This window comes from Giraffa tippelskirchi, chromosome 12 (genome assembly GCF_054371585.1).
Source record: "Giraffa tippelskirchi isolate mGirTip1 chromosome 12, T2T-mGirTip1v1.2.pri, whole genome shotgun sequence".
NCBI lineage: Eukaryota > Metazoa > Chordata > Mammalia > Artiodactyla > Giraffidae > Giraffa > Giraffa tippelskirchi.
Window position 1 is genome coordinate 46,376,252 of NC_137286.1, and position 17,914 is coordinate 46,394,165.

At 45.3% G+C, this 17,914-nt stretch overlaps 1 protein-coding gene across 2 annotated transcripts in view; it reads right to left on the bottom strand.

Annotated features, from left to right (window-relative positions):
• Positions 1 to 17,914, bottom strand: part of ABHD2 (abhydrolase domain containing 2, acylglycerol lipase) — a 103,991-nt gene that overhangs the window by 59,233 nt on the left and 26,844 nt on the right. For both annotated transcript variants that reach the window (XM_081547198.1, XM_081547199.1), the window contains 2 exons: positions 17,149 to 17,252; positions 13,984 to 14,183 (listed from right to left, as the gene is read on the bottom strand). In XM_081547198.1, the coding sequence (XP_081403324.1) occupies positions 13,984 to 14,177 (194 nt within the window). In that variant the 5' untranslated portion in view covers positions 14,178 to 14,183; positions 17,149 to 17,252. The remainder of the gene's footprint in view (positions 1 to 13,983; positions 14,184 to 17,148; positions 17,253 to 17,914) is intronic.

Here is a 17,914-nt window from a genome sequence, read left to right on the forward strand (position 1 = left end):
TGTTGAGTTGCACTTACTCATTAGTTAAAAATTGGAGGGTAGAGGTAGAGAATAATAATACCCATAGCAACATATGCTTATTGACTTCCTACACATGCTAAACAGACTATAAACCATTTCACATGCTGTCTCTTTTCATCCTCATACTGAACCTATGAAACAAGTGCTATGGTATCCATTTTACAAATGAGGAAACAGAGACTCAGCAAGGGGAAGTGGCCTAGCCAGGAGGGGGAAGAGCTGGCATGAGAACCCAGGTGGTCTTGCCACAGAGCTGGGCTCCAGAGCTCCATGAGCAATAGCTGTTAACTTCTCCCTTTGCCTGGCGCTGCAGCACCCACCTTCCTGATCTTGGGGAAGACCTTCATCCCGTTTGGCTTTCTCCTCTAGCTTCCTAGGATTAACCTAGTGGCTCAGACGGTAAAGAATGTGCCTGCAATGTGGGAGACCCGGGTTCAATACCCGGATGGGGAAGAACCCCTGGCATAGGAAATGGCCAACCCACTCCAGTATTCTTGCCTGGAGAATCCCAAGGACAGAGGAGCCTAGTGGGTTGCAGTCCATGGGGTCAAAAAGAGTTTCAGACAACTCTTTTCACTTTTTAGCTTTCACTTGAAAGCTAAAAGTGAAAGCCTAAAAGTGAAAGAGTGACTTTCACTTTTTAGCTTCCTGTTTTTCCCCCTTTCTCTCTCAGCTTTAGTTACCACACTTACTTTTGTTGTTTCTTCTGCAGTTTCTATGAACTGACTTCATTTCTGACCCTACTACTGAAAACTCAGCCTTGCGCTATGCGGTCTGTTCTAAATGGGAAGGAGACCCAAAACAGAGGAGATATATGTATATGTATAGCTGATTCACTTTGCTGTACACCAGAAACTAACACAACATTGTAAAGCACCTATGTTGTTGTTGTTCAGTTGCTAAGTCCTGTGTGACTCTTTTGGGACCCCATGTACTGTATCCTGCCAGGCTCCTCTGTCCATGGGATTTCCCAGGCAAGGATACTGGAGTGGGTTGCCATTTCCTCCTCCAGGGTATCTTCCTGACCCAGGGATTGAACCCGCATCTCCTGCACTGGCAGGCAGATTTTTTACTGCTGAGCCACCAGGGAAGCCCCAAAGCAACTATACTCCAATTAAAAACAAACAAACAAACAAACAAAAATATCAAACCCAAAGAAAGAAAACTCATCCTCAAAAATCCCTGCTTCTTTCTGGCTGAGCTCCAAGGTCTTTGGTCAGCCCTCACTCTTCCTGACTTTTTGTGGCTTCTGACATGGTCTGCTTCAAAGTCTTCCTTCTCTGGCTTCTATGACACCTGGGGCTCCTGGCTCTCCTTGAGAACTGCCCATCTCTGGTTCGTTCACTGGCTCCTCCTCCCACCCTCACCTGCCACGGCCATCAGTCCTCAGCTCTCTCCCAATCTGCCTTTCTCTCCCCTGTTGATAGCTGCTCTGGACTTTGCATGCCTGGCCTTAAAGTGTTAGTTGCTTAGTCATGTCCGACTCTTTACGACCCCATGGAGTGTAGCCCACCAGGCTCCTCTGTCCATGGGATTCTCCAGGCAAGAATACTGGAGTGGGTTGCCATTTCCTTCTCCAGGAGATCTTTCCAACCCAGGGATCAAACCCACGTCTCCTGCACTGCAGGTGGACTCTTAACCATCTGAACCACTTGGCCTTAAGCTCACACCTAAATTTCACTGCCCAGGCATGTCCCATAGACTGTCCCAAACTAAACAACTTTCCCCGAGAAAGCAGCTTCCCCATTGGACTCCTTTATTTCTGTCAATGGCTCTATTCTTCTGTCAACTGCTCGGTAATCTTGGCCTTTTCTGTGACTCAGCCCTTCCTTCCAACCACTCAAGACTATTCCATTATCTACCAGCACCTATTGATTCTACCTTGGAAGGCCTCTGAAGCTTGTCCCATCCTTCCCTTTGCTCCCTCCACTGGCGCTCATGGGATCAAGTCCAGACACTTCCTTTCTGGGAATCTGAGACTCCTCTTTCTCCCCTGGTGACCTGGGGCAGTCTGCTGTAATCAGACAGCTCTCATCACACTGGATTACGGCATAGGGATCCAGCAAGGAGCTTGCCAGGAAGCAGCTATGGAGACGAGGCCAGTGACCGGGCCAAAGCACTTTAGCAAACAAAATCCAGGGCACAGAGAACAAAGGGCAGAGACAGCAGCAGGTCCAAATGCTACACAAAGAGCATCAAAGAAATGTTTGGGAATTGCAAGACAGATGGTCCAAGTCTAGCCAAATAAAGATCCTGGAACATGGGCAACAGGAGAAGAGAGGCTGTGGGGGCAGGGCAAAGAGTGACAGTGAGGAAACATGCCAAGTCGGTGGCACGTCCATCATCTCCTTACACAGGCAGGCTGGCTGGAAGGCCAATAGGACAAAGGAACAAATGTGGAAGGGTGAAGAGTGTTGGCCTGGGGAGCAAAGGCAGTTTTCTACTAGAAGTACTTGCTTAAATGATGGATTTCACTGGCTCATGCTCATGCCAACTTCTCTGTCTTCTTCTTTCCAAACCAACTCATCTTTCAGGATCCCACAAAACTTCATCCAAGCTGCACCATCTCCCTCTTCCTCTACACTCCTTTATCACTTACCTGAATTACTCATTCTGACCCTTAATCACCTGGGTTCCTACCAAAATGACCGACAAGTGTCAAGGTGCACTGACTCTGTGCAAAGCAGCAGCCACAGAGAATATAGAAAATGTTAAGATGGCTTCTGCCCTTAAGCCTCTCAGAACACAGTTGAGGGTGAAGAGAGATACACACAGGGAAAGATATCATTTATAGTCCTGCTGATAAGTAGGAGCCAAAGAGACAGAAGAGTAAAGGTTAGAGAATGCTGGAAGAGCTAGGATGTGAGGAGGCCTTGAGAGATGAAGAGGATTCTGATACACAGAGGAGACAGAAATACGAGAAGAAGGATTCTGTGTGTAAGGGAAGGGGTGAGTGTGGTGTGTACACACAGAGAACAGACTGGAAAAGCATGTTATTCTATATTAACTGACTAACTTAAAACATATATGTATATCTTTATTTATCCACTGAGAAGAAGAATCGTCCTTTATGGAAAAACTAAGGAAGGAAAAGTCTGCATTGTTATGGCTTGGCAGATTTCAAGTTTAAAAAATTCCTTGGTGGTCCAGTCATTAAGACTCGGCTCTTTCACTGCAGGGCGCTAAGGTCCATCCCTGGTCAGGGAACTAAGATCCCACTTGCCTTGGAGCAACTAAGTCCAGGAGCTGCAACTACTTAAGCCCACGTGCCCTAGAGCCCGTGCTCCACAACAAGAGAAACCACTGCAACGAGAAGCCGGAGCACTGCAAATCAATAAAATTATTTTTAAAATCTTAAAAAAAAAAAAGGAATTACTGTTCAAGCTTTTGCTATCTGGCTGAAAATGCCAGTTTTGGAGAATTTGGTACCACGTGTCAACAAGGACGTGGGGTTGGTTGGCAATGGCTTTAGTACCCAGTGGAAAAGGTGGAAAACACACAACCTGCCACCTCTCATGGACCTCTCCCTTCCTGGGAGGGATCAACCGCTGACCTCCAGGCGAGGAGGTTTCCCAAATGCTCCGGCTTACAGACTGTTACTGGCCACGTCACAAGTTAAGCTGTCCAACTTGCACCCACGCAGACTGGGTCCTCACTGTATGATTAGAGACGGCACAGGGTGGAGATTTAGGCTGGTTCACAAGCTGCCAGGAGGGCTGACTCATTTCCGAGGCTCACAGGGACGCTGTACCACTGGGAGTCACCTTGGGCAGAGGACGCACTCTCAGAAGGACGTGGCCCTTGGGGGATGGCGCCGCTCAGTCTGGCAGACAGTCACTTGGGGGTGGTGACAGAGTTGGCATCTTATCCGACCATTTGAAACATCAATTTGTCATGGGCTACAGTTTTCTGTAGGAGTAAAAGCTTCACTTCCCAGAATTTCACAGAGGGGTAGGTTTCCTTAAAAACCCTGCAAGATGCCTACCTTGAATTAATATTATACCACTTAGCAGATTCTGATCCTAAAATCCCGTCCCCCCCAGCAGACTCCATTTGCACGGAAGGCATCCTCGAGATGGCTGAAGAGGACTGGGCTTCCAAAATTGGTTGCTTCACTCACTGCTGCTTTGGACGAAGACGAAGTAAAACGGCAGTCAGCTCTTTACCCTCCACACCACTGAATGTTGATGAGGGCAGTTGAGTTTAGAAACCATATTTATTAACCCTCCAGAGGAGGCTTCCCTGGTAGCTTCAGATGGTAAAGAAACTGCCTGCAATTCAGGAGACCCTGGTTCGATCCCTGACTTGAACCCTCTAGAACATGTTTTTAAGATTTTTAAAAGTCTTTATTGAATTTGTTACAATATTGCTCCTGTTTAATGTTTTGGTTTTTGGGCCACGAGGCATGTGGGATCTTAGCTCCCCAAGCAGGGATCAAACCCACACCCCCTGCATTGCAAGGCGAAGTCTTAACCACTGGACCGCCAGGGAAGTCTCTAGAACATATGTTCAAAATCAAGTTGCTGTCTTAATTATACTTTATTAATAAAGCATATGTAGTATTGAGTGCATTGTCACAGTGAAGGGAGCTGTGCCAGGGAGCTGGCAGAGAAAAGGAATAGTTTGAGATCAAAATTCATAAGCAGTAAATTTACAGGATCAATAGAACAAGAGAAACTGACAAAAGTTGGCTACACTTGGAAATTTTACAGTTTCTAGAAAATGAAGCCCGTTCCTGCTCCTGGATGTTGGACCTGTTTTCAGTCAACTACATATTGAGAAGGACCACAAAAGCAGATCTAATCCCAGGCAAATCCTATAAACAAAATTAGGTTTAAAGTAGTTTAAATAAAATTAAGGATGACTGATGGACAGAGACTGACCCTGGAGCCTAGTCTGGGAAAGACTGAAAGAGACGGTGACTTGGCAATGCAGCCAGCCTTGCACAGAGCAGAGGCCCACCTGCCCATCCATATGTGCTGGGTCTGACACCATGTGATAGAATCAGCTGTAGCACATGCTTCTTTTCCCTTTGTGAAGGCGTGGTAGAGCCCCGAAGGATAAACTCAAGCATGCTGAACAGCGGAATAGGTTGGTAATACATTCTTAGAAACTGAAAACGACTGCTTTAAGGAGTGCATGGCACATAGAAGATGTTCCTTCCATCTGAACCAAATCAAGAGAGTTCCAAATATTCTAGATTCTGAACCTTTTAGATCTTTCAGCAATTGCTCCATGAAGGCCCAGAGTCTCACAAATCTCTCCACAGTCTCAGTTTTCTCATCTTAAGTCAATACAAGAGGCCTCAGAGGCGGCAGCACTTTCCTCCTGGTCTCTTGGATAACTGAGCTGCTAGGGCAGAGACAGTACAGGTGGGCAACACATCCAAGGGTTAAACTACACCTGACCACTGGCGAACTAAACACTTACCCCTAATCGCACGCACTTATGCAAACCTCACCATCTGATCACAGAAGACAGTGAGAAACAGATAGTGACCGACGCATCCCTGTTTGTCTGGTACTTTGCCAGGTTTTAGTGTCGAAAGTTCCATACTCTGGGAACCCTATCAAGTCCCAGGAAAACTGGGATGTTTGGTCAGCCTAGTGACAGGAGAGTAACCCAGCTTTAGCAATTCAACTTTCTCACCTTGACAGTTTGGGTTTGAGCCACTGTCATCAAATACACAAGCCATTTTAAGATGAAGTCTCCTGAAAAGGCGACCTCACGGGAGCTAACCACCAGTCATCAGTCTCAACAGAGATGCTTTCTGAGTCTTTCATCTTTCAAGGACTCTCTTGCAATGTAAGTTTCTCAAAACACATGTGCTCTGAAGGTCTGGTGCGTACTTAATAAGCCCATTGGAGCGCTCCAGATCCACTTATCAATTGTTAATGGTTTACCACAAGCATCTAAGGAAATATTTGCACAGTTCTTAAAATGGGTAAAATCAGGTCAATAGAATTAAGGCTCCTGGCAATTAGGAGATTATCCTATAAAAAGGACAAAGCTTGAGTGTACAGCCAAGAAGGAAAGGATCTAAATCTGATTTGGAATGTCTCTGTGAGCAAGAAGGAATTAAGAATTTAAGCCCAAGATAATGAAATTCTTTTCAACTTTAACTCACTATAAATAGGCCGTGCTGGCTCCGGAATTTCTACCCAGGAGGGGCCCAGGGGTGGCAATGTGACTGGAAGGGAACGCGTGGAGCTGCTTTTGCATGGTTTCCTTTAAGATTGAGAAAACACCAATTGTTCACATCCAAGATTCTTGCCCTAGCTTCCCTTGTGACACCACCACTAAGAAGAGACAGTAAAATAAAAAGGAGGCAAGGCAGGAGATGGAAAGGGGAGTAGGAGTTTACATACTGAGTCCTTTGCTCTTCAGATCTGCAAAATAATTTCATATATTGCAATATCAGGCCGACCTGATTTAGTGCTTTTCTGTTGAGTACTTCTAATTTTTTAATATGTCCTTGGTATACTAGGATGAAAATAGTATATCTTGCATATATACATATATACATATATATATGCGCACACACACACACACACACACACACACACACACACAGATATATACATGTGTGAATGGCTTCCTTGGTGGCTCAGTGGTAAAGAATCCACCTGACAATGCAGGAGACGCAGGTTCAATCCCTAGGTTGGGAAGATCCCCTGGAGTGGAAAATGGCAACCCACTCCAGTTCTTGCCTGGAGAATCCCATGGACAGAGGAGCCTGATAGGCTACAGTCCACGGGGTCAAAAAAGAGTTGGACATGACTTAGCGACTAAACAACAGCAACCACATATATATATATATATATATATATATATATATATATATATATATATATATATGGTATTTTTATATATAGAAAAAGGCCTTTATTTAGGATAAATAAAAGAAAAGTGAATATTACTGATAGAAAGGGAGTGTGGACACCTGCATAGAGAGGGAACTGGTATTGGTTTTGAGAAGAAATAATTAAGCACAGTTGTGCAGAAACCAATAAAATTTTTTGTTTCTGTTTTCTGGCCATACCACGTGTCATATGGGATCTTAGTTCCCAGACCAGATGCGACCCATGCCCCCAGGACATGGGCAACGCATGTCCTGCAGGAAGAACAGAGTCATAACTACTGGACTGCCAGGAAAATCCCTAAAATTTTTTTTTCACAATGAAATGGTTTTAAAATAAATGATCTTTTGAAAATACCTCCCAACAACGGAGTCTCAGAGAAGTAAATCTTCTGATGTTCATTAACCCAGACTAATGAACAAGCACTGGCAGGAAACTAAAGATAGGGACTAATTACAATGAGAACATTTCCATGGGGTTCTTCTTTGGAGTCTACTCTCGAGAATGAGGAGAGAAATAGAAAAAAACCACAGAAGATGAACCCACTACGATCCATGGAAAGGTCACAGGGTTTCTGCTGTTGTTTGATGAGTGTCTGAAGCAGCTTCAAAGAGGAAGTGCTCAGAAAGGGCACCATTGGCAGAGATGAGTCAGCTACTATTTTGACTTGGTGCTGGAATGGGTGTGAGCCTCTACTCCAAGTTTCAGGTGTCTCTCAAACCCATGAAGAATAATAAAATCCAGATCGTATTAATACAGGTAGCAGTGGGTTACAGAAGGAAGCTATTACCCTTTTTTCCCTCTGGGGAAGAAAGGACCCACAAGCATATGGTTGATGATTTGATCTCACTGTGTCCCTTCTCTAGACTGTGTAGGGCTTCACAGATGTCTCTTACATCTAATAAATACACCTCAATCATCTGTTTTTAGGCTTGCGTATTAGCTAAACACTCCATCACATTCTTCTTAAAAGCCTTCATCTTCAGCTCTACCGTGATCCATACTGATGAGCCCATTAATGAGTGAAAAAGTAGAAGACTGGCTTCTCACAGGGAATGTATGCATTTTAATAACAGCTTCCAGAGACAGGGCACCTGCTTCCTGTCTTCACTTTCTAAACCAGGGCTGGTGATGGGAACTACAAGGGGAGGGCGGAGGCTGCAAACTGCCTTTCTGGATAAACCTGGGCTTGCCCTGACTTAAGACCAAACAACCAATCCATCCTCTTTCAGAGACAGCACAGTGACTTTCTAATAAGCAAAACTTGGTCAGAGCTGAGAAAGTGTTAATCACTTAGTGGTGCCCAACTCTTTGCAGCCCCATGGACTGCAGCCCACCAGGCTCCTCTGTCCAGGGGATTTTCCAGGCTAGGATACTGGAGTGGGTTGCCATTTCCTTCTCCAGGGGATCTTCCTGACCCAGGAATTGAACCTGGGTCTCCTGCACTGCAGGCAGACTCTTTACTGACTGAGCAACGAGGGAAGCCCTAAGCTCAGAGCTGAAGGTACACCTGATTCCCTGAAGTGTCCCTGAGCAGCACTGATTGCATAAGCTGGAGTGGGAAACCAAACCAAACCAAAATGGGAACATCCCTCCACTACACCTGTCTATGGAAAACAAGCGGCAGAACATTATATTTAAGACTTGGAATTCCTCGGAATCCTGTTCTGTCTGGTCAAAACTATGGCTCCTGATTTGGGGTATATATACTCCACTGGTGAAGAAAAGAGACAGGTACAAACCTCTATAGAACAAGACTGTTGTTGTTTATCACTAAGTCATGTCCGACTGTTTTGCGACCCCATGGACTGTAGCCCGCCAGGCTCCTCTGTCCATGGGATTCTCCAGGCAAGAATACTGAAGTGGGTTGCCATTCCCTTCTCCAGGGGATTTTCCCCCACCCAGGGATCAAACTCACATCTCCTGCATTGGCAGGCAGATTCTTTCCCACTGAGCCACCGGGGAAGCCCTGCAGAAAAAGATGAAATGTGCTAAACAGACACAGAAGCTACATGCTGGGGAAACTCGGGCAGGAAGATGGAAGAGAGGGCTCATTCTGACTGAAGAGGAGCTGGGGGTAGTCAGGCAAAGTTTCCCAGAATAGAAGCTATTTAAGTTTTTTCTTTTTTAATGACATAGTCAAAAAAGAAAACTTATTTATTTGGTTGGTTGCACCAGTTCTTAGCTGCAGTGTGTGGGATCTAGTTCCCTAAACAGGGAATTTGGCTCCCTGAATTTAGAGCTCAGAGTCTTAGCCACTGGACCACCAGGGAAGTCGTGCTAGTTAAGTTTTTCTTGCAGGGTAAGGAGGCATCTTGGTGGCGAGAAAGAAGAGGTTTGGCGGAGCCAGGGACAAGTGCCTAAGGGGCAGGCACTTAGTGGGCAATGGGGAAATGCCATGGGTGGTGAGGCTGGGGTAGGCTAGGGTCATAGTATTGCACTCTGGGTGCTGGCCAGCTTAAAGAACCCAACTCAAGTGGTATAGTGATGAAGTGGGTCAGAGGCAGGGAGGTGACCTGGGACATTCCTGTAAAGCACAGGGGAGTGGCAGTTACACAGGTGAATATATATGCAAAAGACCCTGAGCTGTATACTCATGGTCTGTGTATTTTACTATACGTAAATGATAGCTCACCAAAGTCTTTAAAAAAACAAAAGTCCAAGGGGTCTAGTGTCCCCCTGTCCTAGAGCAAAGGGAGTGAGAATCGTTAGGAGTGGGCAGATACACAAGAAAATCCTTCTCTTTGGGTTCTTGTCCTTACCTGGTAGCTAGGGCTCCCAACCCAGGGTCCTTCTAAGAAACTCTTTCAATGCTTGGTGATGATGCAGTGGTCCTAGACTCAGAAGATGTTAGTGCCAAAAGGGTACCATAGGAGAATGGCCAGTTTCATTTTATTCATTTATTTTTACTTAATTTATCTTTTTGGCTTAACTAACAGAAATTATTTCTCACAATTTTAAATGATGAAAGACCAGGATCAAGGTGCCAGCCAATTTGATTCCTGGTGAGAGTGCCTTTCCTGGCTTGTAGATGGCCACCTTCTTGCTGTGTCTTTATATGGTACAGACAGAGCACTGGTGCTCTTCCTTTTCTTATAAGGGCACTAATCCTATCACAAGGGTCCCACCCACATGACCTTATCTAGACCATATAATCTCCTAGAGACCCCATCTCCAAATATCATCATATAAGGAGTTAGGTCCTCAATACATGAATTTTGGGGGGACATAATTCCATCCATAGCACAACTCATTTTCTAAGCCACACTGCAATGCTTCAATCTGAGTTAGGATGGGAGAAGGGGTAGGAAACACAGCTAGAATGATGGGGTCAATCAGCCCTGTTTTTCCTCATGCATTTTAATTAAAGAGCTACCATCAGAAACATTCAACCTTTTCTTCACAGCTTAAAACTAGAGATATATGTAAAGCACAACTCTAGAATGTCCATCTCTTCATACCCTCTGTGACTTCTGGTCATTGAGTCATTCACCCCAACAAAAAGCTGGGGCATTAGAAGTCTATGTAGTGTGTGCTACATGTATAAGTAAAAAAAAACATTGATGCTTTCTTGGAGAGTACTTTCTGGTCACAGCTTCATGATGAGAAGGAGCTTTGTAAGACTGCTTCATTTCATACACAAGGAAACCAAGGACTAGAGGGCCTGTCACGTGGTCCAGGGGGTCCATGGCTCGTTTAGAAGAAGACCTCAGTTTGCATCCTAATCCATATATCAGATCAAGACTTCTCTGCACCACTGCTGCCAGCAGCCGTTAGGAAATTTGAATAGCTGACAGAATTCTGAAGCTGCTAAAACTCAAATGTTAGAAGATATGTAGTAGTGTGGATAAATGTCCATGGCACACTGTTTTGTTTTTTGCTTGTTTTTAAATTTTTTGGCCGTACCATGAGGCCTATGGGATCTAAGTTCTCCCACCGGGGATTGAACCCTTGGCCCCTGGATTGGAAGGGCAGATTCTTAACCACCACACCACCAGGGAAGTCTGCATAGTATGCTAAGTGTTAAAGCAGGTTACCAAATGCTACATATGCCCCTGCTTTTGTTGGGGGAAATGATCTGCAGCAGCAAAAACCCTGCAGGCGTGATGACCAATGTAGTAGTGATGTGTATCCCCAAGGAGGAGATTCACAGATGATTTTTGTGTTTCCCCTTATTCTCCACTTAAAAAAAACACAAAACAACGAACATGCATTAAATTTTTTATTTGAGAAAAAAATGGGAGATCTGAATCACCATCTAAATTTTCACATAATCCTGATTCAAACTTTTTAGTCTGCCTGTTTCACTGAAAGCGAATACTTTTTGAGAACAGAAATTGAATCACTAGGTAAATATTGCCCTGTTGCTAAGTGAATAAGAGACACATCACCTCACCTTAGAAAAGTTTCTCTCGAGACATTGAAAGATTCATTTCTGATGTATCTTTGGATAGGTGATCTCAAGACAGACTTAAAAACTGACTTTAATGCTGAAAAGAGGGGGAGAAAAAAATCCCTGTTCTCCTAACATGTTTTCACTGTTCATCTTTCACTGACTTTTTTTTTTCCCTACACCAGAACATCAAAAGGCTATGTCCGTGATTCCGCACGTAACTCATAATTAATTGGCTGCTTTCCGTCAGGGTTACTGAATAACCCCATCAGCTTGTTTTAAATCAGTTAAGTGAGATTTTTAGCCGAGACAGTTGTTTGTGAAGGCTGTGGACAGGCTTCCTGTAGGAAAAAAAATCTTCAAAGTCCCGGGAGAAGCACTTTTACCCATAACAGATAAGCTTCCTGAGCTTGGCTTCAAATACACGGAAGGCTGTTGCAAGAAAGGCCACACAGAGAAAAAAACATCAAGGCCACCGGCTTCCGACAGTGATTAAAGTAGCAAGAGGGTCATGCAGGAATCGGAAGGCCACTCCAGGGCCAGCCCAGCTAAAGACTTTTGTCTCGGACCGGCCCCTTACTGCTCTCTGCCTCCCGTCCCTCACCTGCACCCTGAGAAAGGTCACTGTTCCTCCCCCACTATGGGCAGGAAAGGACCAGCTCTGGGGTCACAGACTTGGGTCCGGGCTCCCCCTCTGCTACTCCTTGTCTCCCCGTCCTTAAAAATGAGAGGAAAACGAATCCAACCTTGAAGTTCCATAGGTTCATCAAGAAAGTGTGCAGGAAAAAGAAAAAGCAAAGAGAAACTGTTGGACTTGTGTCGCCAGGCTATTTTTCAAAGGAAACCAAGAAACCAGGTTAGGAAAAACTCTGCCAAAAATGTTTTGTTTCATTTTTTTTTTTTTAAACAGTTTGAACAATTAGCGTGAAATCAAACCTAGGAGACTCAAGAGACTCGGGTTCGATTCCTGGGTCAAAATCCCCTGGAGTAGGAAATGGCTACCCACTCCAGTGTTCTTGCTTCATGGACAGAGGAGCCTGGTGGGCTACAGTCCATGGGGTCGCAAAAGCATCAGACACGACTGAGTGGCTGACTGACTGAAACTTTAGGTGATGTTTTCCAAAGAGCCTAGAGAGGAGAAGCTTTCCCAGGGCTTCCTCTAATTACTCAGAAACTGATGCTGGGTGGAAATTTGTACTCATCTGCCTATAATCTCATAGGGCTTTTAACACCTTGGTTTTTCAAAAGCTCTCTACAAAGAGAGACCCAGGAACTGGATCCAGCTGCATCCCACCCCATCTGAAAGTAGGGGGTGCAAATGTTCCTTGCCAGTTCAGATAAGTGAATTATCTAAACTAAACATGAAAGAAAAATGCTGGATGATTTTGAAAACACACCAGTGCTGTGCACACTCCTCAGAGAGGAGACTTTGCACGGCAAACACTGCTTACTAAGAACACCATGCCCTTGATTATAGTTGTGGAGCCCACTGTGACGTAGTATCCCCTCAGCAAGGGCGGGTCCAAGTTCACCGCGATGACATTTATATTGTACATGGCAGTTCACAGGTGTTAGGCAATATAACTGAGCTATAAGTCTCTTTCAACTTGAAGCAACTTTTTGGGGTCACGGCATTATCGTTACAACTACAAGCAAACTGTACACAAACACCCAAAATACCCATAGCCCTCAGCTCTTTACTCTTGGCTGTGGAAATGAACTAGAAAACCAAAGAGGACACAGCAAGAGCCCAGACTCTCAGGTGTCTCTGCTGCCCATCTGCTCTTTGAAGAGAATCATTCAGGGACTTCCCTGGTGGTCCAGTGGCTAAGACTCCATGCTCTCAATACAGAGGGCCCAGGTTCGATTCCTGGTCAGGGAACTAGATCCCATGTGCCACAATGATGATCCTGCGAAATGCGTCTCCTGGAAACAGCATGTGTGGTGTGGAACATAGATTCCGTCTCTTTCACAACTACTGTTTTACTTCTATCAGAAGCTGTGCTCACCCCTGCCACCTCCAAAACACAGAGCTGGAGCTTCTGCAGGGAAATCTGGTTCACTTGGAATGCAAATCCTCTCTTAGAGTGGCTTCTCTTAGCTAATGTATATTTTTCAATAGGGCAGACCAAGGGTACCCAAGAAACCTATGCTTTTTTTTTTGCTCATTAATTATTTGGGGTCAGGAAGACTTCCATCTTAGAACTGGCCTCAGGTGGTAAAGAATCTGCCTGTAATGCAGGAGACCTGGGTTCGATCTCTGGGTTGGAAAGATCCCCTGGAGAAGGAAGGGGCAACGCACTCCAGTATTCTTGCCTGGGAAATTCCACGGACAGAGGACCCTAGTGGTCTACAGTCCATGGGGTCACACAGAGTCAGACATCACTGAGTCCGCACACATGCAGAATACCGTCCAAATTTTCTGCATCTACCTAAAAACGACAACAATTTTCTGCAAAGTCCTTGACATGGATGATGACACCACAATGTGGAGGAAGGGATGATTTTGGGCAACAAAGATCTGAGCCTGTCCCCTACCCACCAGGATTCAAGCGCCAGACTCCTAAGGAGATGGTGGCTATTTTAACACCGGTGACACTATTTTACATAGATGCCTTGAGGACCCATGGTGAGAAGGTCCTTCTTTGAACAGTGTAAAGACAGATAGATCAGCAGGCTGGTGTACAGGTGGGTTTGAGGTCTACTCACTCTTTGGTCAGGAGAGGACAGGACTTGAGCAGGAAGCGCGAGAGCCCTGAGTCCTGGAAGTAGAGGTCGGGAGGGGCTGTGGGGCTCTTCAGGTTCAAGCACCGGACGATCACGTACAGCGCGGCAGCCACCGCGGCCAGCTTCACCCCGTCAGACACGGCCGGCAGCTCGGAGGCCTCCGTCATGGCATTCATCTTGATCTGGGGAGCAGGGGCACAGGTGGGTTTAGAAGCGTGTGTAGAGGGAAGAGCCCACCACACAGAGACAAAACCAGTGGGGAACAGTGACGATCCAGGCAGACCCACAGAACCCACCCTGACTGATTCCTATCGGTGCCCTTACAGCCGCCAATGAACTGGCAACAACCCAGGTCACAAAAATCCTGAGCACTGATAAACTGGGCTGGGTGTTGGCTTTCAAATTGTGGTGCCGAAGAAGACTCTTGAGAGTCCCGTGGACTACAAGGACATCAAACCAGTCAATCCTAAAGGAAATCAACCCTGAATGTTCATTGGAAGGACTGATGCTGAAGCTGAAGCTCCAATCCTTTGGCCAACTCATTGGAAAAGACCCTGATGCTGGGAAAGATTGAGGGCAGGAGGAGAAGGGGGTGACAAGAGGATGAAATGGTTGGATGGTATCACAGACTCAATGGACATGAGTTTGAGCAAACTCTGGGATATAGTGAAGGACAGGCAAGCCTGGGTGCTGCAGTCCATGGGGTCACAAAGAGTCAGACACAACTTAGCAACTGAACAACAACAAACGAACATTTATTTCTAAGATGAGCAAACTGGAAAATGCTGAAAATAGCATCCTGCTGAGAGCAGAAGAGGACTTCCCTGGTGGCCCAATGGTTAAGAATCCACCTCCCAACACAGGCAGTGCAGGTCCGACCCCCCTGGTCTAGGAACTAAGATCCCACAGGGAGTGTGGCAGAACCAAAAGTTAAATAAAGAAATAAATAAAACCCGATGAGAGCAGGAGAAAGAAGTCCAGCTGGAAATGTACAAGGGGGCCAGGAGACCAGCTTTGATTTCTGTTACCAGGCAGCCTTGACCTTCCTCAGACTTCATCTGCACCTGCTACACCGGCTGTGCATCAGGTGTCATGTTTACAGCCTTGGACAGAGACGTGAGATGGGCCTGCTGTGGCCACCAGGTGTGGCTGTCACGCTTGTGGGCCCCACCTTTGTTTTCAGAGCAGAAGAGCCTGCTTCAGCCACCTGCTCCCTTGGAGGCAGCCCTGGCACTGGAGTCAAGTTCAGACTAAGCCCAGGTCCCAGAGGTCTTTACTCCTAGGAGTCGCAAGCAGTGTGAAATGGAACTCGGTCACTTTTTCCCCCCACTGAAGGCAACTGCCTACAGTCATTAGTCTCTAAAACTGGGCTAAAAGTGGACCACCATTCAACTGCTAGACCAAAATTAAAAACTGGAGTATGGAAAATATACACACATATCTAGTTTTTCATCTTTTCAGGTAGCTTTAGCTTGTACACAAAACACACACACACACTCACATACATCACTCCAAACAAACATCAACAACAATAACAAAAATTCAGTCTTTTCCTCCTTGCACTGCAGGAAATCAGAACATCAGCTGTTACCTTCAAAATCAGGGAAACAACAAGCTAACAAAAAGAAGAAAATGGTAACTCCTGGCAGCCAAGGTCGCTATGGCAACAGCTTCCCCTGGAATGGTTTCAAGTAGCCTCTGCTGAACACAGCATGACAACCCCAGTGGCCAGCAGTACAAAGAAAAGAGGCAGGACGAAACGATCTCTCAAAAATGTGTTTGGGGCAGAACCAAACGAACTCATCTGAGACCTATGGTCAGGCCAGAGAGGTCTTGGAAGCCCTTTGCTAAAATCGAGGCGATTGTGGCAAATACAGGACCCAGGGCAAATACAGGACAGACCATCTCTGGCAGGGGTTCCAACTGAGTGAGGAAAGGCAATCAAAGATCCCACAAATATCTTATGATATCACTCATATGTGGGATCTAATTTTAAAAAAGAAACAGATAAACTTATTTACAAAACAGAAGCAGACTTACAAATATTGAAAACAAACTGATGGTTACCAAAGGGGAAATGTGAGTGGGGGAGGGATAAATCAGAAACTTGGGATAAACACAAACACACACACACACTACTACATATAAGATAACTAACAAGGACCTACTGTATGGGAACACGACTCAACATTCTGTGACAACTTATATGAGAAAAGAATTTAAAAAAGAATGAATGTATGTATATGTATAACAGAATCACTTTGCTGTACACTGGAAACTAACACAACGCTGTAAATCAACTATAGTCCAATTAAAAAAAAAAAAAAAGAACCCAGTTCCTTAACTCACCATCAGGGCAAGAAAATAATTTTTTGAAATTTATCTGGCATGGTTTAGAATCAAGGCTGGACCTCAGAATATACTTTTCAGCTGCATCAACCTTTGACCTTTTATGAGCTGATGGTTTCCTTAAAACTTAACTTCTGGGGTCATGTCTCTCAAAGGCTGTTCCCCAAACCTTTAAAACAAGGATTATTTTAACTTGGGGTCCGTAGGTCCACTATGGGTTTCTGGGAACTTCCTGAAATTACGTGTGAAAGTGTGTGTATTTGTACAGTTTTCTGGGAAGAGGGCTTGCAGATTTGATCAGATTCTTCAGAGGGCCTGTGACCTAAACAAGCACACGGCACCACACTCAAAGATGCTCCAGTGGTCCCACCTGTGTCCTTGCCCCTCATACCTCCACCCTGACACCTGCCAGTCAAACCAACTCGAAACAAATATCCAAGATGACACAGCTTGTTATTTGCCGAAATATAGTTGATTGAAATAGTGTTGTCTTAATTTTCATAGAGATCTCTAAGTGTAGTGAGTGGAGGGCCGAAACCAAAGCCTAGCAGGATGTCCAGTTTCTCTGGCCTGATGCTGGTGATATGAAACTGAAATAGACATCCTCCTTGTCCTCTTAATTGCAAAGAGAGGAGAAGGCGGCACTGGGTGGCTTGACCAGTTTTCTGGCTGATCTAGAGCAGACACATTGAATTAAAAACATAAAATAAGTCCCTCCACCCCTACTTTCACTCACCACTTACGAATGTCGGGAAGGTAGGGAGAAGAAGCAAAAATAAGAGTTTCGCCAATACGTACCTACGTCACTGGTTCCTCTCTGCTGCAAATACAAGCTGATCTCGAAGAAGAGTTGAACAGCTGGGCTGGTCAGGTCAGATCTCCTATTCGATTTAACCTAAAAGCTGAAGAGATTGGATAGTGACGTTTTAAAGGTTGAGAAAGAAGCAATTTAATTGAAATATAAGCATAGTCTAAGTTTTTCTGCATTTAAAGTTGTTAGGAAAAAAAAACCCGAAACGATTTCTTTAATTAACATATGTGACGCACTCTTGGCCAGACCTGCTGGGGGAAATCTTGGTGAATCCACAGACTGGCGGGCTCTGTGGCTTCCAGGACAAGTTATCTGCTGCGTTCACAACTCTGGCTAAGACAAACTCACACTGCTTTTGTCCTTTATCTCATAACATCGTTGTCAGAGACACCCGACGACGACAAGGATCATCTCTGCGTGACTGATGAAATAATTTAGCCAGGTTTAGGTAGAGATAGCAGGCAGCTGACTTGTTTCATCTCTTCCAAATATACGGAAACGGCAGAAAAAATAGGAGCTGAGAAAAGTAAAAGGGCACAGATGGGCTCAAAAACGCAGTTCCCGAAATGGAACAGAACTGAAAGTAATGAGTGGGGAGCCATAACACCTGCCAGATCTGAGCCATACTGCGGGCTGGAGGCTGGCTGTGCTGGGCCGTCCAGGGCTGAAAGCGCTCACCATGAGATGGGGAACCAGAGCCGGGCCCTCTGGGTTAAAGACCCACGGCTTCCAAAGCAGCAGAGGAAACAAAAA